At 41.5% G+C, this 26,850-nt stretch overlaps 4 protein-coding genes across 54 annotated transcripts in view; 3 read left to right on the top strand and 1 right to left on the bottom strand.

The window, feature by feature from the left end:
* Positions 1–15,658, bottom strand: part of TSGA10 (testis specific 10) — a 92,649-nt gene extending 76,991 nt beyond the window's left edge. For 15 of the 50 annotated variants that reach the window (XM_081484395.1, XM_081484425.1, XM_081484400.1 and 12 more), the window contains exons 1-2: positions 15,437–15,496; positions 2,592–2,720 (exon numbers count right to left, since the gene is read on the bottom strand). Coding sequence is in view for 1 of the 50 variants with exons in the window: in XM_081484384.1 (XP_081340510.1) it covers positions 2,592–2,720; positions 15,129–15,185 (186 nt within the window). In the remaining 49 variants the exon portion in view is untranslated. Of the gene's footprint in view, positions 1–2,548; positions 2,721–14,623; positions 14,799–15,128; positions 15,497–15,519 lie in introns of those variants that run through there. The other 35 variants (XM_081484407.1, XM_081484426.1, XM_081484414.1 and 32 more) reach the window with 9 other exon arrangements.
* Positions 15,659–16,050: 392 nt separating this feature from the next.
* LIPT1 (lipoyltransferase 1) lies at positions 16,051–26,155 on the top strand. Of its 2 annotated transcripts, none has more exons than XM_081484440.1 (2): positions 16,051–16,241; positions 24,974–26,155. In XM_081484440.1, the coding sequence occupies exon 2, from the start codon at positions 24,975–24,977 to the stop codon at positions 26,094–26,096; it is 1,122 nt and encodes a 373-aa protein (XP_081340566.1). In that variant the 5' UTR covers positions 16,051–16,241; position 24,974; the 3' UTR covers positions 26,097–26,155. The 2 variants fall into 2 exon arrangements, with proteins under 2 accessions (XP_081340566.1, XP_081340565.1); XM_081484439.1 differs by lacking the exon at positions 16,051–16,241 and adding an exon at positions 23,260–23,373.
* Positions 16,051–26,850, top strand: part of MRPL30 (mitochondrial ribosomal protein L30) — a 43,054-nt gene continuing 32,254 nt past the window's right edge. The window contains exon 1 of the mRNA XM_081484461.1: positions 16,051–16,241. The gene's annotated coding sequence lies outside the window, so the exon portion shown is untranslated. The remainder of the gene's footprint in view (positions 16,242–26,850) is intronic.
* C4H2orf15 (chromosome 4 C2orf15 homolog) lies at positions 19,530–19,821 on the top strand. Its single transcript, XM_081484462.1, is given in 2 exon segments — positions 19,530–19,639; positions 19,641–19,821. Coding segments are annotated over 2 exon segments (273 nt in total). The 5' UTR covers positions 19,530–19,547.

Genomic DNA, 26,850 nt, shown 5'->3' with positions numbered 1-26,850 from the left:
TGTTTTGGACTTTCTTGTTGTTGAGTTGTAGGAGTTCTTTATATACTCTGGATATTAACTCCTATCAGATACATAATTTGGAAATCTTTTCTCCCATTTTTTTTTTTAACAGACCTTACTTTTTTTAGAGCAGTTTTAGGTTTACAGAAAAATTAACCAGTAAGTACAGAGTTTCCACACATCCCTTCTCCCCTCTCCCACTAACCTCTATTTCCCCTTATTTACATCTTGTTGTAGTGTGGTACATTGGTTACAACTGATGAACCAACATAACTTATTATTAACTAAAGTCCAGAGTTTAATTAGGGTTCACTCCTTGGGTTGTAGATTCTGTGGGTTTTTACAAATGTATAGTGACATGTAGCTATTGTTACTGTATTATACAGAATATATACTGCCCTAAAAATCCACTGTGCTCCATTCACCCCTCCCTCCAAACCCCTGGCAACCAGTGATGATCTAATGTTTTTGTTTTGTCTTTCCCAGATGGTCCTGAAGTTGGAGTCAGAGTATGTAATCTTTTCAGATGGGCTTTTAACACCTCGCAATATACTTTCAAGGTTCTTTCATGTCTTTTTATGGCTTAATAGCTCATTTCTCTCTCAATGAATAATACTCTACTGTGTATCTCAGTTTATCTATTCACCTATTGAAGAACATCTTGTTTGCTGCCAAAATTCCACTTGGCTCTATTAATACTTTATATCTTTTGTTTCTTTGATGAGATTTTCTGTTTGTTTCAAGTATGCTCAAAATTGCCTGTTAAAGCATTTATTTGAGGGCTAATTTAAAATCTTTGTCAGATAACTGTCATATCTGATTCATCTCTGCATTGGTGTCTCTTCACTGTCTTTTCTCACAGAGGTTGAGATCATCCTGATTTGGGGGATGAGAAGTGATTTTATCTTTTATTGAGGTCTGGTAGTCTAAGACACCGACTCGTGTCTTTTGGTAGGCTTCCTGTGACACTGCTCCAGCAAGAAAAGAGGGACACTGCCTGTTACTGTGGACAGGAGCGGAAGTCCAATCTCTCCAAAAGGCCTCAGGTAACACCCAGGGAACGTGGGGCTTCTTGTGACTGCTAGGCAGGGATGAGAATTCAGACCTTGGCTCCTACCACCAGAGCGAGCAGGAACAGAGGCCTCTTATTACTGCTCCCACATACTCCTCACTGCCACTGTGGGTGGGTGGACTTGTTACTGCTGTAGGGTGATAAAGGTTCTGACTCTGAATTAGGTCACCTCTGATACCACCCCAGCAAACAGAAAAAGGAAGCATCTCTTACTACCAGGTGGCAGTGGACTTCTAGGCTCCCCACGTGGTCTCTGCTGACAATATGGGTTTGGGGACTTCTTTATTGCCTGATGGACGCTAAAGTCTTGGTTGCCCACTCAGCCTTCTTTGATACAATACTGGTGGGATGGGGGCCTTGTGGGGCAGGGTGGCAGGGAATGAGGCAAGGTGGGCTCCTTGTTATAGTATTAGAAGGGGGGACGTCTAGGCTCTTTATTCAGCCTTTGCTGGCAGGAATGGGGCTAGATTTCTCCTTGGTTAATGCCAAGAGTGGGCAGTTCTTGTCTACGAGTAATCTGCCTTGCTAGATTGCCCATTCCCTAGTCCTTTTGGCTAGAAGGGATGGCTTTTCTGAGACCTTTTTTAATCTGCATCCCTTATTTCTGGTTGCCAGTTTTTCCAGTACTCTGCCTGGGATACCTGGAGCACAAAGAAAAACCAGAAACTCCCTACCACGTCCTAACATTCACTATGCGCTGAGATCCCTAGCCAGTCTTCCTTCTGTTCACCTGTCAAAGTGTTCTTAGGTTTGCTTCACACATAATATTCAGGGTTTTAGCTGTACTTAGTGAAAAGAGTAAGGAAAAGCAAGTCTACTCCATTTTCCTAGAAGAGGAAGTTTCTTTTAACAGCCTTGTTGGCTCGGAAAAATGGTAAGGAATCTATCTACAATGCAGGAGACCCAGGTTCAATCTCTGGGTCAGGAAGATCCCTTGGAGAAGGAAATGGCAACCCACTCCAGTTTCTTGTCTGGAGAATTCCACATACAGAGGAACCTGGGGTCTGGTGGGCCACAGTCCATGGGGTTGCAAAGAGTTGGACACGACTAAGTGACTAACGCCTTTCACTTCATTAATACCTGTTCCACAGGTCAGACACCAGGAGACCAGAAACATTACTGAACTTGGGAGTTTACAGAACTGGAATCAAATTCTAGCTAAATTGGGAGTTCAGGGAAATCCTAGCTCTGTCACTCATTAGTCAAATATCATAATTCTTTAACCTTTCGGAACTTTAGCTTCCACATCTGTAAAGTGGAAATGACACCAGTCTCACAAGGTCAGGATGACAAAGTAAGATTACGTACTTAAAAGCATCTGATCCAATATCTGGCACACAGTCTGTACTCACTCACTCTGAACCTGTGTGCTTTCAAGATGGTTAAGATAAAAATGGAATGATTTTAGGCCCATACAATTTAAATGAGTACTGAATGAGAATTTATTCTCTATCTTATTTTAATATAGGCCCTCACCCCAAATTAACTTAGGGACATATGCACAGAAACTAAGTGTAACCTGTAATTTCAGTGTAGAGATGAATTTGTCTTGATTTCTCACTTCTTGTTCTAGCTGGAGAATATTCTGGTATTTTTCAGCTTCAGAAACTGGAGCCCCTAGACCAAAATCATGTTCTTTGGTGGTAACCTGGTGGGAAGAATGAGAATAATACAGAGACATTTAGGTTTAAAACAGCCATGTGATTTCCCACAACAAATAAAATTTTGAAAATTAATAACATTCAATTAAAAAAATTTTTTTAACCTTGTTCCACCAGATAAAGGGACTTCATCAAGTTTTAGTTTCTTAAAACTTTACATTACAAAACTTTTTCCATGTGTTTTCTATATATGGAACTACAATCTTGAACACAATTTTTATTTTTATTTATTTATTTTTTTTTAATAAATTTATTTATTTTAGTTGGGGGCTAATTACTTTACAATATTGTAATAGTTTTTGCCATACATTGACATGAATCAGCCATGGGTTTACATGTGTTCCCCTTCCCGGACCCCCCACCCACCTCCCTCCCCATCCACAATTTTTAAAAAAGACATACCCCACCGTATCTAAGGAAACAGGGGTCAGCAGCAAATTACGTGGTCAACTTCCAGGCCTATGATATTCAATACAGCAGCCACTAGCTACCTGTTCATTGCTGGTTTTGTATATTAACAAAAAGATTTGCTACCCATATCACAAAAGGCTAACTTCGCTAATATATAAATAATTCCTATAAATAAAAAAAGGAAAAGAAATACTCTAATATAAAAACTGGCCAAGAATAAGGGGATTCCCAGGTGGCTCAGTGGTAAAGAATCCACCTGCAATGCAGGAGACCCTGGCTTGATCCCTGTGTCAGGAAGATCATTTCCTGGAGGAGGAAATGGTATCCCATTCCAGTATTCTTACCTGGGAAATTGTATGGACAGAGGAGCTTGGCAGGCTACAGTTCATGTGATCGCAAAGAGTTGGACACAACTGAGCATGCACCCATGCACCAGGATATTTCACAGAAATGACTTTTAAATACATTTCAAGATATTTAATCTCACCATTTAGAGGGATATAAATTACAACGCTGAAATACCATTTTTTAACCATTGCATTGGCAAAGATCATAAAATTGGTTATATAATTTAGCATTCTTAAACATCACTAGTAACAGTGTAAATTGATACAATATTTATGGAAAACAACTGGGTAAAATCTAACAACATTACAAATGCACATAGCTTCTGTACAAATAGTTCCATTTCTAGGAATTTTTCTACATACATATTTGCACATGGGCAAAATAACAAGTGTTAAAGATTTTCCACTTCAGCATACTACACATGGCGTTTCCCAGGTGGCACCAGTGGTAAAGAATCCGCCTGCCAATACAGGAGACATAAGAAACATGGGTTCAATCCTTGGGTCAGAAAGATCCCCTGGAGGAGGGCATGGCAACCCACTCCAGTATTCTTGCCTGGGGAATCCCATGGACAGAGAAGCCTGGCGGGCCACAGTCCATAGGGGCGTAAAGAGTCAGGCAGACACCACTGAAGTGACTTAAAATGCACACATGCATACTATACATACTACTCTACACTGTGCTTTTTTTCACTTGACTATGTATCTTAGAAACTGTAAAATTTACGGAAATAATCTGTTCTCTCAATCAAGGCTGCCATTATGTTATGAGAGAATTTGCTACAAGCAAAGCAACACAGATGCTGTGCTCTAGAACCTAGTTCTTGGGAAATTACAGGATCAGTATCCCCAGTCACTGACCTTGTGTCACACCCTGTGCAAACCAGCCTGTAGCAGTCTGATACGTTTATTTTTCTTTTTCCCTTTCTCTAACCAAGACACAAATCTGCTTTTTCTGTTCTCTAGTCCAGCAGTTCCTGCCTGTCCTAGAACGTAATAAGCATTAGATTCCACACAGCATTTCTAATTATGAATCGTTTTAGGCCTTTATGGGTTAGGCTGAAATCCTAACCACCATTTCTTACATAGTTTCTGTTGAGAAACATATTCCTAGTTATAAACATGCAACTTAGTATAACAATAAAATGACTCCTCACTACTTTTCAAATTTTAGTAAATGTGAATAATTTGGGAATCTTGTTAAAATGCAGATTCTTTTTTTTATTTTTTTTTTAATTCACAGTCGCTCTGAAATTTTGGATTTCAAGAAACTTCTCAGTGGGAATTCTCTGGTGATCCAGTGCTTATTTCCAAGCAGGGGGGCCAGGATTCAATCCCTGGCCAGGGAACTAAGATCCTGCAAGCCCACAAGTTGCATGACTGAAAAATAAAAATAAAGTAAATAAAACATGAAAAAGAAAAAGCTTCTCATACAGATGAACCTATTTGTAAAGCAGAAACAGAGACACAGGCGTAGAGAACAAACAGACAGACAGCAAAGGGGGAAATGAGGGGTGGAATGAATTGGGAGATTGGGACTGACATATATACACTGGGGTTTCCCTGGCAGGAGACCTGGGTTCTATCCCTAGGTGGGGAAGATCCCCTGGAGAAGGAAATGGCAACCCAGTTCAGTATTCTTGCCTGGAAAATCCTATGGACAGAGGAGCCTGGCGGGCTATGGTCCATGGGGTCATGAGAGTCGGACATGACTTCGCAAGTGAACCATACATACACTATTGATCCCATGAATGAGACAGATGACTAATGAGAACCTACTGAACAGCACACGGAACTCTACTCAGTGCTCTGTGGTGACAAAGAGGGGATATATATATATATATATACCTTTGGCTGATTCACGTTGCTGTACAGAAGAAACTAACAGAACACTGTAAAGCAACTATACTCCAATGTATACTAAAAAAAAGAAAAAAAGTGGCATGAGAACTCTTAGTTGCACTAAGTGAGATTTAATTCCCTGACCAGGGATCAAACCTGGGTCCTCTGCGTTGGGAACAAGAAGTCTTAGCCACAGGACCACCAGGGATGCCCCCATATTATCTTCTGTTCATGAGCCCTGCCCTCACCCTTTTCTCCACCAAAGTAAAGAAACTGCTAAGGCTTGAATTCCATATTCACCAGGAGGTTTTCTCTGACCAACAGTGATCACCTCTTCACTGAGACATCCAAGATACTGGTAATACAATTTATGTAGCTATGCATTTTTTGTGGTCTTCCTTACATAGTTATTAGTATCTTTCAGTTCACTTAGTTCAGTCGCTCATTCGTGTCCAACTCTTTGCGACCCCGTGGACTGCAGCATGCCAGGCCTCCCTGTCCATGACCAACTCCCAAAGTTTACTCAAACTCATGTTCATTGAGTTGGTGATGCCATCCAACCATCTCATTCTCTGCTGTTCCCTTCTCCTCCCACCTTCAATCTTTCCCAGCATCAGGGTCTTTTCTAGTGAGTCAGTTCTTCGTATCAGGTGGCCAAAGTATTGGAGTTTCAGCTTCAACATCAGTCCTTCCAATGAATATTTAGGACTGATTTGCTTGAGGATGGACTGGTTGGATCTCCTTGCAGTCCAAGGGACTCTCAAGAGTCTTCTCCAACACCATAGTTCAAAAGCATCAATTCTTCGGTGCTCAGCTTTCTTTAGAGTCCAACTCTCATATCCATACATGACTACTAGAAAAATCATAGGCTTGACTAGACGGACCTTTGTTGGCAAAGTAATGTCTCTGCTTTTTAATATGCTGTCTAGGTTGGCCATAACTTTTCTTCCAAGGAGTAAGCGTCTTTTAATTTCATGGCTGCAGTCACCATCTGCAGTGATTTTGGAGCCCTCAAATATAAAGTCTGTCACTGTTTCCATTGTTTCTCCATCTATTTGGCATGAAGTGATGGGACTGGATGCCATGATCTTAGTTTTCTGAATGTTGAGCTTTAAGCCAACTTTTTCACTCTCCTCTCTCACTTTCATCAAGAGGGTCTTTAGTTCTTCTTCACTTTCTGCCATAGGTTGGTGTCATCTGCATATCTGAGGTTATTGATATTTCTCCTGGCAATCTTGATTCCAGCTTGTGCTTCCCCCAGCCCAGCATTTGTCATGATGCATATAAGTTAAATAAGCAAGGTGACAATATACAGCTTTGACATACTCCTTTTCCTATTTGGAACCAGTCTGCTGTTTCATGCCCAGTTCTAACTGTTGCTACCTGACCTGCATACAGATTTCTCAGGAGGCAGGTAAGGTGGTCTGGTATTCTCATCTCTCAGAATTTTCCACAGTTTCCTGTGATTCACACAGTCGAAGGCTTTGGCATAGTCAATAAAGCAGAAATAGATGTTTTTCTGGAACTCTCTTGCTTTTTCGATGATCCAGCGGATGTTGGCAATTTGATCTCTGGTTCCTCTGCCCTTTTCTAAAACCAGCTTGAACATCTGAAAGTTCATGGTTCATGTATTGTTGAAGCCTGGCTTGGAGAATTTTGAGCATTACTTTACTAGCGTGTGAGATGAGTGCAATTGTGCAGTAGTCTGAGCATTCTTTGGCATTGCCTTTCTTTGGGATTGGAATGAAAACTGACCTTTTCCAGTTCTGTGGCCACTGCTGAATTTTCCAAATTTGCTGGCATATTGAGTGCAGCACTTTCACAGCATCATCTTTCAGGATTTGAAATAGCTCAACTGGAATTCCATCACCTCCACTAGTTTTGTTCCTAGTTGTGTTTCCTAAGGCCCACTTGACTTCACATTCCAGGATGTCTGGCTCTAGGTGAGTGATCACACCATCGTGATTATCTGGGTTGTGAAGATCTTTTTTGTACAGTTCTGTGTATTCTTGCCACCTTTTCTTAATATCTTCTGCTTCTGTTAGGTCCATTCCATTTCTGTCCTTTATTGAGCCCATCTTTGCATGAAATGTTCCCTTGGCATCTCTAATTTTCTTGACGAGATCTCTAGTCTTTCCCATTCTATTGTTTTCCTCTATTTCTTTGCATTCACTGAGGAAGGCTTTCTAATCTCTCCTTGCCATTCTTTGGAACTCTGCATTTAAATGGGTATATCTTTCCTTTTCTCCTTTGTTTTTCGATTCTCTTCTTTTTCACAGCTATTTGTAAGGCTTCCTCAGACAGCCATTTTGCTTTTTTGCATTTCTTTTTCTTGGGGATGGTCTTGTTCCCTGTCTCCTGTACAATATCACGAACCTCCGTCCATAGTTCATCAGGCACTCTATCAGATCTAGTCCCTTAAATCTATTTCTCACTTCCACTGTATAATCATAAGGGATTTGATTAGTATCTTAAGAACAAGCAATATTAGAGCTCTCTGTATTCCCACAAAATCTGCACAGAGTTCTTTGGATAACAGGAAGGTGTCAATACAAATTTGTAGAGCTTGATAATGAAGCAGTGTACTAAAGCAGACAAAAGGGAACCTTCCCAGGGTGGAAGGGCGGAATTGGGAGTTGGGACTGACATATATACACAACTATGTACAAAATATCAATAGATAACTAATGAGAACCAATTGTATAGCATAGGGACTCTACTCAGTGCTCTGTGGTGGCCTAAATGGGACGGAAATCTAAAAAAGAGGGGATATTTGTATACATATGACTGATTCACTTTGCTGTACAACAGAAACACAACACTGGAAAGCAATTATACTCCAATAAAAATTAATTTAAGAAAAGGAAGCTTCCCTCTTCGTTTGGTAAGATGAACAGCCAAGCTTACTGTCATTCAGGTCTAGAAATTAAAAGTATAGAGACCAAGAGTTTATCTGACAATTGTGAGCCATCATACTAGAGTTGCGGCTTTCCCTGCACTAGCTTTGGAGGCAATAAAGAGGGAGAGAAATCGGTCTATCTGAAATGGCCATTCCTGGCCTGCCAGTTTTTCCACCTTGGGCCACCTGAATGTTTTCCACCTTCCCATGATCTCTGGATGGAACAGAGGTCAGAGAAGGCATGTAAATAAAGTACAGAGTACTTTGTGAGCAGCAATTGTCACCCAACCTAGAATCACAATCCTTCTCACTGGGGAAGCAACACAGCACAGTCGTTAACAGCATGCTCTGTAGCATCAGTCTGCTTTGGTTCATAATGTCAGTTCTGCCCCTTGTCAGCTGCATGACCATGGGCAAATTACTACTCTGGCTCCAGCTTCCTTATCTCTAAAATAGGGATGACAGTGACTTCTCTGCTGGTTCAGTAACTAAGACTCTGTGCTCTCAATGCAGTGGGAGTGGGTTCAATCCCTGGTGAGGGAACTAGATCCCACATGCTGCAACTAAGAGTTCACATGTTGCACTGAAAGATTTCACATGCCACAACGAAGACCCAGAGCAACCAAATAAACAAATAAATATCTAAAGAACAAAATAAAATAGAAATGGTAACAGTATATGCTTCACAGAGTTGTTGTGAGGATTTACTGTATGTAAAGCACTTAGAATAGGGCTTGGCAATAAATAATAACTACTAAATATTATTGTTATTTACAATTGCTATATAAATTGTTATTTACAATTACTATTATTAACAATTTCTCTCACTGCTCAACTTATTTAATTGGCCGTCATTTCCTACTGATCTCTTCACTAAAATCTCTCTCAAACACCTGCCTTCCATCATGACTATCACCGTTTCAGTTCACACTATCAGACTGTGACCTTTATTCACTTATCAAACAAATTTATAAACAGCCTTGTGGCTCAGCTGGTAAAGAATCCATCTGTAGTGCCGGAGACCTGGGTTTGATCCCTGGGTTGGAAAGATCCCCTGGAGAAGGGAAAGGCTACTCACTCCAGTATTCTGGTCTGGAGAATTCCATTGACTGTATAGTCCATGGGGTTGCAAAAAGTTGGACACGACTGAGTGACTTTCACTTTCAGGAAAGGATGAACTATATTAGATTTGGGGGCTAGACAGATGGAAAACAAAAACTTACAATTTCAACCCACAATGAATCTAGAGAATCCAGAACAAATAAATTGGAAATTACAGTACAGCATAATTAGTATCATCTCAGAGAAATGCACATACATGTACACAAGGGAATGAAAAGTGAAAGTGAAAGTCGCTCAGTCATGTCAGACTCTTTTCAAGCCCTTGGACTATAGAGTCCATGGAATACAGGCCAGAATACTGGAGTGGACAGCCTTTCCCTTCTCCAGGGGATCTTCCCAACCCAAGGATCGAACCCAGGTCTCCTGCATTGCAGGTGGATTCTTTACCAACTGAACAATCAGGGAAGCCTATGCAAGGGAATACAGGACCTCACAAAAAGTATTTCTGACTCCTGGTGGTTCAGACAGTAAAGAATCTGCCTGCAGTGCAAGAGACCCAGGTTCAATCCCTGGATCGCGACGATTCCCTGGAGAAGGAAATGGCTACTCACTCCAGTATTCTTGCCTGGAGAATTCAATGGACAGAGGAGCATGGGTTGCAAAGAATCGGACATGACTGAATGACTAACACTTTCACTTTTTCACTTTCCCCCGAAAGACTCAGCACATATTTACCACTTTCCCTCCGACTATGAACGTATTCCTACTGAAGCTCTTAACACAGTGTGTTGGGTTTATGGACGTCCACTGTCATCCCAATTTCAGCATGTTAAAACGGACCTCTTAATCCTCCCACCTGCACTCCTGCTCTCAACCCTGCCTCCACCATGTTCCTTCCTGGTCTTTCCTGTGTCAAATGGCACTGTCATTTGTGCAGTGACTGAGGTAAAAAAACCAAGGAGTTGTCCTTGTTTCCTTTTTCCCTGAACCTCATCAAACCCATCAACAAGCCCTTTTGGATGTATCTCCAAAATACATCCTCAGTCAATCCACTTTTGTACGTTTTAATTATTGCCTCTTTGGTTCAAATCAGCATCATCTCCCATATGGATTACTGAAGTAGTCTCCTAACTGATCTTTTTCTTCTACTGTTGCTCCATGCAACCTGTTTTCCAAACTAAAATCAAAACAATCACTTTAAAATAATGAGATCCTGTGCAAAAACATCCCAATGGCTCCCCACTGCAATCAGAATGAAAACCAAAGTTTTTAAGGTCTGACTGATCCGGCCACTGCCTTCACATGCCAGAGTAGAGCTCCTACTCTTGTTTGTTCACCCACCAGCTTTATTGATTTTCCTCCTATTCCTCTACCATGCCAATCTCTTTCCACTTCAGGGCCTCCTCCCTTGATCTCCCTCTGTTGAGAACATTTTCTCCCCCAGCCCTTTGCATGAATGGCTACCTCTTACCCTCAGCTCTTCAGCTCAGATATTCAAAGGGTCTTTCCTGATTTTTTTTACCTAGAGTACCCTCTTGCCTATTTACTCTCCCATTAGGTTATTCACACTTGACACGATCTGAAATTACATCATTATACCTCATTTGTCTACTGTCTGTCACCCTCCACCAGAATTAAGCTCCAAGTATTGTAGGCACTTGTCCAGTCACTGTTCTGTCCCTAATGTCTAGAGGAATGCCTAGCACAAAGTTGGTACTCAAAAAAACCACTCCCAAATAATACATTTTGATGATTCAAATAAGGTAGTTTCAATGGTAGGAGGCCTAACAAAGTGAAGGAGTAGTAAAGAAAAAGAAATAGAAAATGTAGACTTCTTTTACAAAGCATGGTAGTGAAAAAAGAGGTAGAGAAAGGTTGAAGCACCAACGCAAGGGGAGAAAAACTTGTTTCTTAATTTCCTGTATGTCAAGGACCCCTTTCAGGAATAAGCAAAGCCCTGGGTCCTAAGACTTTCCATGTGGTGTGAGTGGTAAAGAATCTGCCTGCCACTGCAGGAGACTTAAGAGATGCAGGTTTGATCCCTGGATTGGGAAGATCCCCTGGAGAAGGGCATGGTAACCTACTCCAGTATTCTTGCCTGGAGAATCCCATGGACAGAGGACCCTGGCAGGCTATAGTCCATGCGGTCGCAAAGAGTTGGACATGACTGAAGCAACTTAGCATGCAGCTGAGTCCTAATCTCAGGAAAATGCAAACACATACAAAAGTTTACAAACCATTCCAGGAGGTTCAAGAATTCCCCAAAGTTCTCGTACTCCAGGATAAGAATTCTTACAGTATAAACACAATGAAGATTCCTAAGATAAGGTTAATGAAGAAAGGCCACTGAGCTAATAAGAGGAAACCAGGTAAGGGGTGTGCACTGTCCTTTGAGACAGGACAGAAAAAAGCAAGGTCAAGTGAAGATTTAAATAAGAAGGGGTAGAAATTTGAAGTTCCTGCCTGGCAGAATCTTAATTTTTCAGTGATATAGGAGTTAAGATCACGTGTTAAAAAGTATCATCAAGGGCTTCGCTGGCGACTCAGTGGTAAAGAATCCACCTGCCAATGCAGGAGACATCGGTTCAATCCCTGGTCTGGAAAGAGTCCCAAGTGCCACGAAGCAACTAAGCCTGTGCACCACAACTACTGAGCCTGTTCTCTAGAGCCCAGGAACCACAACTACTGAGCCCATGTGCTGCAACTAATAGACGCCGGTGCACCCAGAGCCTGTGCTCCAAAAGAGAAGCCCTCACACAACACCAGAGCAGCCCCTAATCGCAGCAACTAGAGAAAAGCCCACAAAGCAACGAAGACCCAGCACAGCCAAAAGTAAATTAAAAAATAAATAAAATTTTAAAATAAATAAATAAAATTAGTTGCATTTAAAATGTATTCATCAGCGTTGAGAAAAATATCAGGCATATAATATGTGTTCAACAAAAGTCTATTAAATATTTTGATTGAAAACACTGGAGTTATCCTATACGGGATTCTGAAATCTGGTTCCACCAAAGGTCAACTCGTTTTCTTTGAAGAAAATTGTTTAGGTTGAAAAGACACTTTGAGGTAAGAAGGAATAGCTTCATTAACAGAGAAGGATGTAGAAAATCACATAAAATTTTATGAATAATTTTGAGGTAGATTCTGTATTTATAATAAAAATAAGTGAATAAATGTTTTAGGCATTCACTTCAAACGAAATAGTAAGGTCACTTGATAACTTTTCTTAAAAAGAAATAATCTCTCTAGTCATTCCATCCAAGCCCAAGCTCCTCATTTCTCTCCAATCCAGACCTTACTGTAAAGAAATAACCTGCTTTTTTTAAGGAGCTTAAAACAGTGGTCTTAGGAGAAGTATCATTTATCATTTCCTCTTGTTATCAAGAGGCTTTTCTAAACCAAAAGAATTTAATAATGTAGATTGATGTTAACAGCATAACTAAGACAAACAGAACTACCTTTGTTTGCTGTTCAGTTGCTAAGTCATGTCTGACTCTGCGACCCGTGGACTATGACCAGCCAGGCGCTTCTGTCCATGGGACTTCCCAGGCAAGAACACCAAAGTGCGTTACCGTTTCCTTCTCCAGGGGATCTTTCCAACCCACGGAGCAAACCCACATCTCCTGGGAAGCCCACCTTACTAACTGCTGCTGCTGCTGCTGCTGCTAAGTCGCTTCAGTCGTGTCCGACTCTGTGCGACCCCACAGACGGCAGCCCACCAGGCTCCGCCATCCCTGGGATTCTCCAGGCAAGAATACTGGAGTGGGTTGCCATTTCCTTCTCCAGTGCATGAAAGGGAAAAGTGAAAGTGAAGCCGCTCAGTCGTGTCTGACTCTTAGCGACCCCATGGACTGTAGCCTACCAGGCTCCTCCATCCATGGGATTTTCCAGGCAAGAGTACTGGAGTGGGGTGCCATTGCCTTCTCCGATCTTACTAACTAGCTCACTTCAAAAGATTATCATGGGTACATGTGTAAGAAAACTCACAGCAGTGCTGTTCATATTTACCAAAACCTGTAGAAACTGTAGCGTTCACCAACAGCACAGTAGATAAATTGTGGTATAATCTTACAATGGAACAACAAGCAACAAACTAATTACAAGCGATAACTAGGATCAACCTTAACAACAAAATGTTGAGTAATGAAGCAAAATACAAAGGAGAACTTAGTACAATTCCATGTACACCAAGTTCAAAACGAGCCAAGCTAGAAAGTGCAACTTCACATACAATGACAGTGAAAATCTAAGGAAAAGAAAGAAGTGGCTACCACAGAAGTCATGATAGGGGCTACATCTGGGGACAAGGAAGCATGTATGATGGGAAAAGGGAATGAATAATAACACACCTGCTCCAGGACTTCCCTGGTGGTCCAGTGACTAAGAGTGTGCACTCCCAATAGAGGAGAACTGGGTTCGATCCCTGGTAGGGGAACTATATCTCATATGCTGCAACTAAAACTCATCGAAGTCAAATAAATAAATAATAAACAAATAAATAAATATTTTAAACATAACACCTGCTCTAACCACTACTAACTGGAGTACTTTAAGAGCAAATTATCCTGAAACAAACTGAAAAAGAAAGAGCCTGAGAATGTCTACTTCAGAGGAGTCATAAGCAGTGACTTTTTTCAGAAGGTAAACAAGATTTATTTTGGAAGTTGCCATTAAATAATGCTAAAGTGTATATTGTTTAAAATGAATATTTCATGAATGTACCTTCCTAGTTATTAGCCACTAATCAAGACTAAATGGTCTAGTTCCTTGATCAATTCAAATACAAACAAAAAATCAATTTTATCCTGGAGGCAGATTTGAATAATGGGACACTTTCCTTTCATAGTTATGTTGCTGTTCTTCAGTTGCTCATTCGTGTCCCACTCTTTGAGACCCCATGAACAGTAGCACACCAGACATCCCTGTCCTAAACTATAATAGGTTAGCTATGTCCTAAACTGTAATAGATTAGTTATAACTATTAGTTCATAGTTATAACTAATCTGTTTTCTTATAATTTCAACCCGATTATTACTCTATTTTTTTCCTTACGGGTTAAAGAAAAAAGTGTATTTGAAATTCAGAAAACCACTAGAGGAAATTTAAAACGACGAATATCCTGAGATATAATGACCTAGACTGGAAGAAGGAAAACGAACACAGAGATAATGTCATCTATGCAATGTTTCCTGAAATCGCTATCTTTGACTTTACTTAAAGAATAAAAAAAGTGTATTCCTTTGCGTGTTTAGATATCATGTCCATGATCGCAGCAAAGTTATTCAATTTAAATCTCAAACACTTTTTCAAAGAAAAGCCAGCTTACCCTGCCTTTCTTGTGTATAATTTCTACTGTAATTATACGAGATTTTTCATGCAACTGCCTACATAATCTCGGCCCTTCACCTCCCAAAGTCTATAAAGTGGCTCAGAAATGAGAAGCTGGGAGTCATGTAGACCCTGGTTGAACCCCCAAATCTCTGACTTCCAAATTCCTCAGCGCCACTCCAGAGCGTTTCTAAACAGAACAGTCCCCGAACAACCAAGCGGAAAGCCGCGGGGGGAAGCGAAGCGGTCACCATAGGAACATAAGCTCAACCCTAAACTCCCGAGAAACGACAACACGCGCAAAGTTTGTTTCGGGAGGGTTTCCCTGGACCGCAACTCTGCCCGCTACCGCCCCTCACGGCGGCTCCAGCAGCCAAAATCCACCTCAGAGGTCGCCCACAGACCCTAATCCCCGCCACACCCGCCCCCTGCAGCTGCCCTCTCAAAGGCCGGCTGACCCAGGAGATGCTTTACCCCAACCCGGCGCATCCCCGTGCTTCTACCTGGGGCGGTGGGTCCCTCTCCGGGCTTTCTGGCCCGCCGTCCTCCCCGGAGATCATCCCGTCGACTACCAGGACTCGGTCTCCGCCTGGGATCCAGGTCCCTCAAGGTCTCCACCCTCCGCCCCCACCCCCACCCCCTCCCCTCCCACCCCAAATCGACCTGGCCCCTCCCCGGGGCGCGGTGGGAGGCGGGACCCGGCAGGAGAGAGGCGGGACCCGGCGGGCAGGAGGCGGGACCCGGCGGGAAGGAGGCGGGGGCGGTTAGCGCCTGCCGGCGTCGCCGTCGGCCCCGCCCTCACGCTCTGTACCTGAGGGGGCTCGTCCTCCACCTCCCCGGCGCCTTCGCTCCGCTTCCGTCCCGCGCGCCCAAAGTCCCTGTACGCACGCGTACCTGGCTCGACCCTCCCTCTCGCGGGGACTACAAGCCGTGCGCGCGCACACACGCACGTAGCGTCGCGTACGTCCGCCTGTCTGCCTTTCAGGGCGCCCTGGAAAGGCTTCTTCCTGGTCCATCCGCGCCGCGCAGGCGCAAGCCCACGCAGCGCCTAGACGACCCTCCATAGCGTCACGTCTCCTAGTAACCAGCCTCTCCCCGACTTTTCCAAGACTTTTTCCCTACTTCCTGCGGGTGGCCACCTTAACTGGGTCGAGTGCGCATGCGCAGAGCTCTTTTTTTTTTTTTTTTTCCTAGCTGTCTTCCCTTAGCTCTGGGGTATCTACTGCTTTACTGCCGCTTTTGTGTGCTATTTTCCCAGAGATGGGTCACCATTCTGGACGGATCAGTGAATTCGTTACTCCGCAGGGTTGCCTTTGGGCGCTGGGAGGGTGGTGCGCTCTCCAGCCACGGTCAGGGGCCGCTAAGTGGGGAGCCTCCTTTGATGGGGTTCTGCTGCTGCAGCCCTGCGCGCGAGAGAGCCGGCCTGTTGGGGTGAGCGCCCGCAACCTGCACAGTCTGGGGAGCCTCGACCGCCCCGTACCATCCAGTCTGGGTTGAATCTGGGAATGACAGGGAGAGAACAGTGACTGCGGATTTCTGACCTGTATACCTTCTCCACAAGCCAGGCCTTCTCCAGGTCCCCCAGATCGGTTAACAAACAAACAAAAACGGAAAGGGTAGAGTATCTCACTTGATATTTAATATTGTATCGATTCTTTTCCTATTTAATACAGTTTAAACTTGTCTTGTCTCTATTAGGAGCCTTCAGTCTGGGAACACTCATTTAACTTAACCAGGTATAATATTATTTTTGGCTATCCAACTATGTTATGTTGACCATATTAGCTAAAAGTAAAGAAATGAGCTTTTTAGTAAAAAAGAATGAAAATTGCATTATTCTGCCAACTGGAAAAGAAATGTTTAGTCTTTTTAGCATTTCTTAATGTTTAACATATTCCACTTTTCTTAAATAACCCAAGGGCTTCTGATCTCTAATGGTGGCTTTATCTCCCTGTCTTTTCCACAGATGAAGTAGATAAACTAGGTTTTTATAGCTTTTCTCTGATGATCTTGATATAGTATTTGTCTGTCTATTTCAAATGTAATCTCACATTTGAAGAGACAAACTTTTCCTGTTTTTGCCAGGTGAGTACTCATTTTTTCCCTACAATGTATTATTGACAGACATAAATAAATTTTATGTTTGAAATTTCATAAAGGTGCATTTTAATATGTTAAAATGCATATGTTTTTCCCATCTCTGCTTTGATTTTTTATAATTATTTGTGTCAGTACATTTTCTCATTTTGTTGCATTAAGATATCATAACTTTGTAAGTATAGCTAGATACTAAAAAATTAAATCATGTCCCAGTTGTTTTAGATAAAGGCAGAAGTCCCAAGAGATACATTTTCTGTGAAATATAATTGTTCAGTTCAGTTCAGTCACTCAGTCGTGTCTGACTCTTTGCGACCCCATGAATCGCAGCACGCCAGGCCTCCCTGTCCATCACCAACTCCCGGAGTCTACCCAAACCCATGTCCATCGAGTCGGTGATGCCATCCAACCATCTCATCCTCTGTCGTCCCCTTCTCCTCCTGCCCCCAATCCTTCCCAGCATTAGGGTCTTTTCCAGTGAGTCAACTCTTCGCATGAGGTGGCCAAAGTATTGGAGTTTCAGCTTCAACATCAGTCCTTCCAATGAACACCCAGGACTGATCTCCTTTAGGATGGACTGGCTGGATCTTCTTGCAGTCCACCCAGAAGACAAGAGATACAGGAGACAAGTGTTACATCCCTGGGCAGGAAGATCCCCTAGAAGAGGGCATGGCAACCCACTCCAGTATTTGTGCCTGGAGAATCCCATGGACAGAGGAGACTGGCAGGCTACAGTCCATAGTCCAAGAATCAGACACAACTTAGCAACTGAGCACACACAAATTTTTATTGGCTGCCAGATGTTGCAAATTTGACATTGTTGGTGCTGGAGGTTTGGGTTTTCCTTTAAATATGTGTAGGTTTTATTCTGAAATGCAGTGAGTTTACTTGAAAACAATTTGATCCTTTAGAACTGCCCTGTTGAAAATAGTAACCACTAGCTTCATGTGGCCATTTGAATTTATGTTATTAAGATGAAATAAAATTTAAAATTTGGTCCCTCATTTGTGCTCTGTACATTTCAAATTCCAACATCTAGCTTTTATTGGTGGTTCAGTAGTAGAATTCTCACCTGCCAACATCCACACGTGACTAGTGGCCACTATACTAGACAATACATAAAGGATATTTCTATCATTGTAGAAAGTCATATTGGACAGACCTGCTTTAGAAGCTTGCTTTTAAGCTTTATTAGGTCCAAAGTGGTCTTTATTTAGGGCTAATTTGACTCCATTATTGAGGCAATACCTCAGTGGACCTCCCCTCCTTTTACAACCTTTTCAAGCTCTTCCCTCAACATTGCATAGTCATCTCTCTTCAGTTGGGCATTCATAATAAAAAGTACTGTATCTTTCTTGGATGCTTTTTTCCTTTACTTTTTTGTATTATGGTAGAATACACATAACATAAAATGTAGCATCTTGGCCATTCTTAGGTGTATAGTTCAGTGTATTAAATACATTCGTAATGCTGTGCTGTTATCACCACCATTCATCTCCAGAACTCTTTTCGTCTTGTAAAATTGAAACTCTGTACCCCTTAAACAACTCCCCATGGCAGTCACTATTCTATTTTCTGTTTCTTTGATTTGATATTTAGATACCTCACATAAGCGGAGTCAAACAGCATTTGTCTTTTTGTGACTGAATTATTTCATCTAGAATAATGTGCTCAAGATTCATCATGCTTTAGCATATTGCAGAATTTCTTCCTTTTTTAATGCTGAGTATCTTATATATATATATATATATATATATATATATATACCATATCTTGCTTACCCATGATCTATCAATGGACACGAATTGCTTCCACTTTTTAGCTATTTTGAATAACGCTGCGTTGAACATGGGTGTACAAATATTTCTTAAAGACCCAGAAGTTGGTTTGCCAGATCATATGGTAATTCTGTTTTTAATTTTTTGAGGAACTGTCAAACTGTTTTCCACGGCAGCTGTACCGTTGTACATTCACACCATTAGTGCATAAAGATTCAAATTTCTCCACATCCTCAACAACACTTGTTATTTTGTTTTTTTCAAATAGTAACCTAATAGGTATGAGGCAGTATCTAACTGGTAATTGTGATTTGCATTTCCCTAATTATTAGTGGGAGAAGGCAATTATTAGTGATGGTGAACATCTTTTCATGTTGTCATTGGCCATTTTGGCCATTCATCTATCTTCTCTGGAGAAATGTCTATTTTAGTCCTTTGCTCAGTTTTGAGTTGGGTTATTTTGTTGTTGCTGAGTTTTAGTTCTCTATATATCCTGGGTTTTAGTCTTTTATTGTGTATATGATTTGCAAATATTTTCTCCCATTGGTTTGCCCTTCTACTCTCTTAAGTGTTTTATTAACACACAAAATTTGCAAATTTTCATAAGATCCATTGTTTCAGCATATTTAATTCTTTTTCAGCAGAGTGTTTGGCCTTCAATAATAATTTCTTTAATCCAATAATAATAAATTAAAAGTTCTTTGTAACATGAATGATAGGACTAAGTAGAGAAGTTCTGTTATTTTCTGCCAGGAGATAAAACATAGCATCTGGTGAATTCCTTAAAAAAAAAAAAGTTTCAGAGAACCTATAGAACCTGCAAACCTTTCCACAAAGAAAATGTAAACACTGAGGGATGGAAGGCAATTTTACTTTATATTTTTGGCATCCTCACCATGACATTTCATTACAACAAACATTGCCTGAAGTTAGTTGAAATTCCCATTCTATTCACTTGTTAACAGTTTTTCCCTCAAGCAATAAAGGAAGAAATGTGTTCACTGCTTTAAGAGGTGCCAGCAATCTTATTTTTATTCAGCTGTCCCAATGGGGTTTTCCCCAAGTAAATCTGCTACTCAAATTTCTGCTTTGCGTATGGATTCAAAAGTGGATGATCACTTAATGCAAAGGACAGAAAAGCAAATTGGAGCCAGTGACTCAGTTATTTCAAAACACCAAGAAAATAAGATTAGAAGACACAAATCAAGAAGCCTTTACAAGGAGCAAAGACACTGGCACAGGATATCTTTCAAAGAAAGCCTTGGGTCCAGTGATGTGTGTTAAAGAAAGTGATGGGATAGAAATGACAGATGTTGAATGAAGTTATTTTGTACGTTACTAAAGAAACCAAAAGTGGCTTTTGACTAAGAGGGCCTGATGAATGAGAACCTTATCTTATTAGGAGAACCTAACAAGATGAAGGAAGATGATCGCTTATTTTTTACTGTTTATGAATCAATGTAGATTGCATCTTTTGATGATACGTATTCAAAAAAAGTTGCTTTAGAGAGAAGAAACTTTCAATTCAAATTCAAGATTTCTCTCATATCACACTCTATCCTTGTCAAAAATCAGAGTTTTTGTCTAAGGGTATTTAAATGTCACCAAAACATTTTAATTCTAATGTATTTCTTTAACAAGTGATCAAAACCCAAAAAACAGTGCCCACTTTGACATCAGTATTTTCCATGATTTCTGGTGTATTGCTTTTGAATGTTGGATTTCCAGCTGGAGATTTTGCTTTAAAGTACTTTATCTTCCTCCATTTTTGCATTTCTGTTCTGTTAAAAATCACTGGTAGCTAAAGAAGCATTTCACATTTCACATCATCTTTTTAAAACTTTTTTTTTAACCCACACAGAATTCATTTCAGAGGTCACAAAACAGTTTTTCTAAATGTAATAGTTTATCTTGCAGATGTTACCATTTTATGCCACCAATATTTAATATAAGAAAACAGCCTAGTTGTTTAAAAAATATATGTATATATATCAGTTTGTCATCCTTACTGAAACATCTAGTAGTTTGAAACAGCAGTATTGTCTCAAATAATGTTAGCTGAAATTAGAAACCACTTGTGTCTGGACAGATAATGACCTGTAAATATTTCTACTATGTATGTTTTGAACATTTTCCTGTACTTTAACGGTGATCTCTAATGTCCAGTTGAGTAATATCCTTAATATTGATAAAGGAAAAAGGTATACTCAAGAGGAAAAGTAATCTTTTAGGGAAAAAAATATTCTGTTAATCAGAGAAAAACTAAACAGATGTTTTTGTAGAGTTTAAAAACATTGAAAGGATGTAAGCCAATAAGATGACACTCTTTATCATTTATAGAACATAATTCTTTGGGAGACAGAAAAATACACAGATCATTCATTTGTTCATCTAACCTGGCACTGTGCTTGGTGCTTGGGACAGAATTGTGAATAAAACAGCAACTGCCTTTGGTGGGACTCCCTGGTGACTCAGATGGTATAGAGTCCACCTGCCAATGCAGGAATTGCAGGTTCGATCCCTGGGTCAGGAAGATCCCCTGGAGGAGGAAATGGCAACCTACTCCAGTATTCTTGCCTGGAGAATTCCATGGACAGAGGAGCCTGACGGGCTACAGTCCATGGGGTTGCAAAGAGTTGGACACGAATGAATGACTGAAACAATAACATCTTTGTAACGCTTATATATAAGATACAAATTGTGATTTGTCATGAAGAAAAAGTTAAATGGTCAAACTGACAGGAGACATAACATACATTTGATTTTTATTTTTTTAAACTTGATTTTTAACTGTGGCAACTAGGAAAGATTCTCTGGAAGTGACATTTATAGTTTTTGCAAGGACACGGTTGTCCAAGTGAGATGATGGCTGAGGGGACAGAGTTCAGGTGAAGTTTGGCAGAACATCGTGATGGTCTGAAAGTGGGGAAAAGAAAGGGTTTATAGTTTAAAAAAAAAAAAACGGCTAAATACATGAAGATTCTCTAGGAGAAAAGAGTGAGCTGGGGAGCACAGGTTTTGGACATACCAGTTTCCAAAGCAAGCAGTTCCACGTGTATGGAATGAAAAACACCAATTTGAAAGTTGTATACAGAGTGGTGTCTAAAGTTATGGGAATGAATGAGGTTGCTTAGGGTGAATGTTGATTGTGAGATAAAGCAACTACAACATTCAGAAGCTGGCCAGTGCTGGGGGAGCTTGCAGAGGGGACAGAAGAGTTGACAGTTAGGCTGATGGAAAACCAAGACAGGGTAATGTCAAGACTGCCCACCAGTCTTTAAGGTGGAGGCAGTCAACTGAAAGGGTAAATGCGGACTGAAAGTTCACTGGATCTAGCAACATGAATTGAGAAGATCATGGGTTGAGAAGATCCCCTGGAGAAGGAAATGGCAACCTACTCCAGTATTCTTGCCTGGGAAATCCCAGGGACAGAGGAGCCTGGTGGGAGTCTATGAGGTCCCAAAGAGTTGGACATAATTTAGCAACTAAAAAACAACAATATAAGCAAAGGGCAACAAAATTGTGCAGCTATTTTTAATGATAGCTAGGAAAACTTCAACTGGGACTAACTGCACAGAATCCATTCCCACCTGCATAATCCAAGAAAGACTAATTAATGAGTGACTTCAATCAAAAGGGTAATATAAATGAGGAGCCATTGTGTCTTTATTGTAGCTTTATATGGAGCCCTGGTTGGGGTATCCGCACCACCTAACTGTGAACTCTGGATGCTTCTCACTCCAAAATTCAAGTCTCGATGGTTTCTATTCGAAGGAGAGACTGATTTCTGCCCAAGACTGAAAAAGGATGACAAATTCTTTGGGCTCCTCTCATCAAGAGGAGGGGTCCATTACTCCACCTCTTAACTCTGGGATGTCTCTGCTGGTGCTTTGGCCAACAGAATGTGGCCGACATGCTACATCAAAGGTCTGCCTGAATGGAAGTGCACCAGCAGCTAGCAAGCACCAGCTGCTAGGGGTGTGAATAAGATATATGAATAAGGGTGTGGAGCTCTCAGCTCAGCCAACCTGTGCTGAATGCTAATTGAAGCCACCCAAGCAAGCCTTGCCCATATAAATGTTAGAAATGATAAATCGTTGCGTTAAGCCACTGGAGTTTGAGGCAGTTTGTTAACGCAGCTATAGTTACCTAGAACTTTGCCTGCTGGGGGAATTTCCCATCTGGCTAAGCCCCACAAGGATGTTCTTTGCCAACTGCACTGAGGGATACCCTGAGTGGGGACGTTCATTGCCCTCGGCGTGTTTGTTTTCCAGCTCTCTCCTTCCTACCTGTTACCATCTCTGTATTGGGAATACCAGCGTTTATTTCTTTAAATGCCATTTGTCTTTTAAAACCGATTTTAGTTTCGTCCCCTTCCAACTGGAGTTGCCTGCCTGCCCTTTGAACTATGAGACGTGCAAAACTCAGTACAATGCCTGGATAAATGTTCAGTGAAGAGCATGCGACCCGACTACTCTGGGTATCTGGCGGGCCCCCTCCAGCCTGACTCGGCCCCGCGCCTACCTGCGCCCTGCTGACACCCCCTCAACCCCCCGGGCCGGCTCTAGGCTGTCTCGCGGGGAACCTCCATCTGGCCTGGGGCTCTAGGACTTTCGATACTACTATTATTATTACTATTACTCGAAAGGGAAGGGCGTCCCTGTTTCCGATGGGGCTTGGCGCCACGGAGGCGGCACCGCAGGACACTCCACCGGAAACCCTCAGCCACGCCCCTCCCGGCGCTTCCGGTGCTCCGCCCGACGCTGACCCCGCAGCTGGCAGAGCGGCCGCATGCGCAGCCTGCAGGGCTTCGGGTCGCACGCGTACCTCGCTCACGGCCCTGCGCGCGGCGTGGGCGGGACCGGAGCGGCAGGTGCGTGAAGCCGGAGGCGCGGCGGGTGCAAGCTGGCAGCGTGGGCCCCAGGCACTGGCAGCGGTCGGGCACCTCCGATCCCGGGGCGCTGCAGGCCCCGCGGTGTCCGCTTAAGAGTTTGGGAGGACGGTTAGGACCGGTTTATCCTCAACACAGGAGGGTCCCAAGTTAGGCATGTTGGGTGCCAGCCCTTGGCGCGGCCTCCGAGAGCCAAAAAGCCGAAATCAGACAGGCACACGGCCGTCCTGAGACTCTGGCTAAGTTAAATGCTAAGAGATGGGGTCGTGTCAGCACAGCCACAGATATCAGTGGAGCTGCAAGACTGGTAGTGGAACTCCCCGCCGAGAGAGACCCCAAGACCGTCCTTACTGTTGGAGGACTCTGTTTGCCTGGAATATGGTACTCCCATCAACGTGGTAAAAACCATCGATGTGGAGACTCAGTTCAGCTATCCCTTCCTCTGTTAAACCTCTCCTGACCTTTCTAGATAGAAAGAGTGTAAATTGGTTCCGCTTTCTGTAGTATCAAGGTATAGCAAGAGTGATGAAAATATGAAGACTCTACCATAGAAATTATTCCTCCAGGAGGTAACTACAAAATAATTTGGCCTAGTTATGGATTTTAGTACCCCAGCCCATCCCAGGCCTTTAACCTAGAAGAAAATTATGACCATTGTAAGAAATGGAATAAAATGGTTTCTTTACAATCATAGCTAGTCAGAATACTTCATTATTATAGCTAGTATTTTCGCTCTTTTCATCAGCACTGCTAACAAATAGTGTGTGAAGTGTTCAAACATAATAAAATTGTTCCTAACCTTTCTTATAACCTTGCTACTCTGACCTCTCCCCTGACCTCAGGAGGATCCATCCTAATTTAATATTGATCAAAATAAAACAGGCTGCCAGTAAATCGTGTATCTCACCGTCAAATAGAAATTACATTTCAAGTATTATAAGGACATAAATCTTTCTACACTGATGTTCATTGTTGATAAAACAGAACTAGAAACAACCTAAACTTACAAACTAAGAGATTGGTTGAGTAAAAGGTGGTGTTATCTGACAATAAAATATTACATATTAAGACTGATGTAAAAATTGATTTAACATTGAATTAAATAAGTTTGGTTACACTTCTGGTGGGGAAGCATGTGTGGATTTACACATGTGCAGAAAAAAATGGGTACACATCAACATGTTAGTTGTAATTACCTCCCAGTGGTGGTATTATGGATTTTTTTTTTTTTTTGCCTGTCTGTATTTTCTCATTTTTCTCAATGAATGTGTATTACCTGTGAATTCAAAATAATTTTTTGGCTTTGAGGTATATTACATAATTATTTTCAGCTTTATTATTTGAATAATCTCTGCCCTTATTCCACTTCAGCTAAAACAATTTGAGGTTTGTATGATTTATTTCCTTTGAGTACTCTGTTGGAGAAGTTTTATTAAAGACTAATGGCAAAGCTAAAAGGCAAGAAAAGCAACCAGGCTGGATACTGAGATAAGTTTGGATCAAATAACCAAGAAGTGATAGCTACAAAATAGAATTTAATTTTCTTTTTCTCAATCATTAATTTGTCTTCCATTTTTAACAGCATGCTAATCCCATTTTCCATGAAGAATTGCTTCCAGTTACTTTGTAATCTCAAGGTCCCAGCAGCTGGCTTTAAAAACACAGTTAAAAGTGGACTCATTTTACAGTCGATTTCCAATGACGTTTACCACAATCTGGCTGTGGAAGACTGGATCCACGACCATATGAATTTAGAAGGCAAGCCGATCCTTTTCTTGTGGAGGAATTCTCCCTCTGTGGTAATTGGTAGGCATCAGAACCCTTGGCAGGAATGTAACCTGAATCTGATGAGAGAAGAAGGTGTGAAACTGGCTCGGAGGAGAAGTGGAGGAGGCACAGTCTACCATGATATGGGTAACATCAATTTGACTTTTTTTACAACCAAGAAAAAGTATGATAGGATGGAGAATCTAAAATTAGTTGTGAGAGCCCTGAAGGCTGTCCAGCCACAACTGGATGTGCAGGCTACTGAAAGATTTGACCTTTTACTTGATGGACAGTTTAAAATCTCAGGAACAGCTTCCAAGATTGGCCGCAACGCAGCTTATCACCATTGCACTTTGCTATGCAGTACTGACGGGACCTTCTTGTCATCTTTGCTGAAGAGCCCTTACCAAGGGATCAGGAGCAATGCCACTGCCAGCACACCTGCCTTAGTAAAAAACCTTATGGAAAAAGATCCCACTCTGACCTGTGAAGTAGTGATAAATGCTGTTGCCACAGAGTATGCTGCTTCTCGTCAAATCGATAATCACATTCACCTAATAAACCCAAAAGACGAGACAGTGTTTCCTGGAATTAACAGCAAAGCCAGAGAACTACAGACCTGGGAATGGATATATGGCAAAACTCCGAAGTTCAGTGTAGACACTTCCTTCACTGTGTTACATGAACAGTCACACTTGGAAATTAAAGTATTCATAGATGTCAAGAATGGGAGAATTGAAGTCTGTAATATTGAAGCACCTGATCATTGGTTGCCGCTGGAAATATGTGACCAGTTAAATTCAAGTTTTATTGGTAGTAAGTTTTGCCCGATTGAAACAACAATGCTAACAAGTATATTACATAGAACATATCCAGGAGATGATGAACTACACAATAAATGGAATATTCTGTGTGAAAAAATTAAGGGAATAATGTGATCCCAAGTAAATTTCTTAATGTTGACAGTTTTGATGAGAAAATTAAAATGTTTACAGTGCATTGTCTTTTTAAATTTTATTCTTGGCTGCGCATGGGCTTTCTTTAGTTGCAGTGTATGGGCTTCTCACTGTTGCAGAGCTCAGGCTCTAGCCTCGAAGGTGTCACTAGTTGTGACTCCAAGGCTGTAGAGCACAGGCTCAGTAGTTACAGCACACAGGCCTAGTTACCCTGGGGCATGTGAAATCTTCCTGGACCAAGGATCAAACCTGTGTCCCCTGTGTTGACAGGTGGATTCTTAACCACTGGACCACCAGGGAAATCCCTGTCTGTCTTCATTGGTTTTAATACTGGGCTGGCTAAAGGGTTCATTCAGGATTTTCCATAAGATGTTAATAGAAAAACAGAAACAAACTTTCTGGCCAACCCTATACTTGATTGCACTTGTATTTCAGCTCTTTCTTTTGTTACCATTTTGGGGTTGGATACCATATGGAACACTCTGACCTCACATTTCTTTTTCTTACCACTAGGGAATATAACCCTGGCTTCTTGATATGATAAACTCTTACAAATTTCTCCCTTTTTATTACATTTCCTTATCCTTTCATTCTCTCCCACTAAATCAAGCTTACTGCACTTTTCTAAGCCAGTAACTTTTCTCCAGTCTCTTGCTTCATCTTCATTTCTTACCAGCATTCTCATATTTCTCTTGACCTATCATAGCCACTTTTTTTTTCAACAATTGATTTTCCA

This window comes from Giraffa tippelskirchi, chromosome 4 (assembly GCF_054371585.1).
Source record: "Giraffa tippelskirchi isolate mGirTip1 chromosome 4, T2T-mGirTip1v1.2.pri, whole genome shotgun sequence".
NCBI classification, from domain to species: Eukaryota; Metazoa; Chordata; class Mammalia; order Artiodactyla; family Giraffidae; genus Giraffa; species Giraffa tippelskirchi.
The sequence above is the reverse complement of the archived record's forward strand: the minus strand, read 5'-3'. Positions and strand labels throughout refer to the sequence as shown.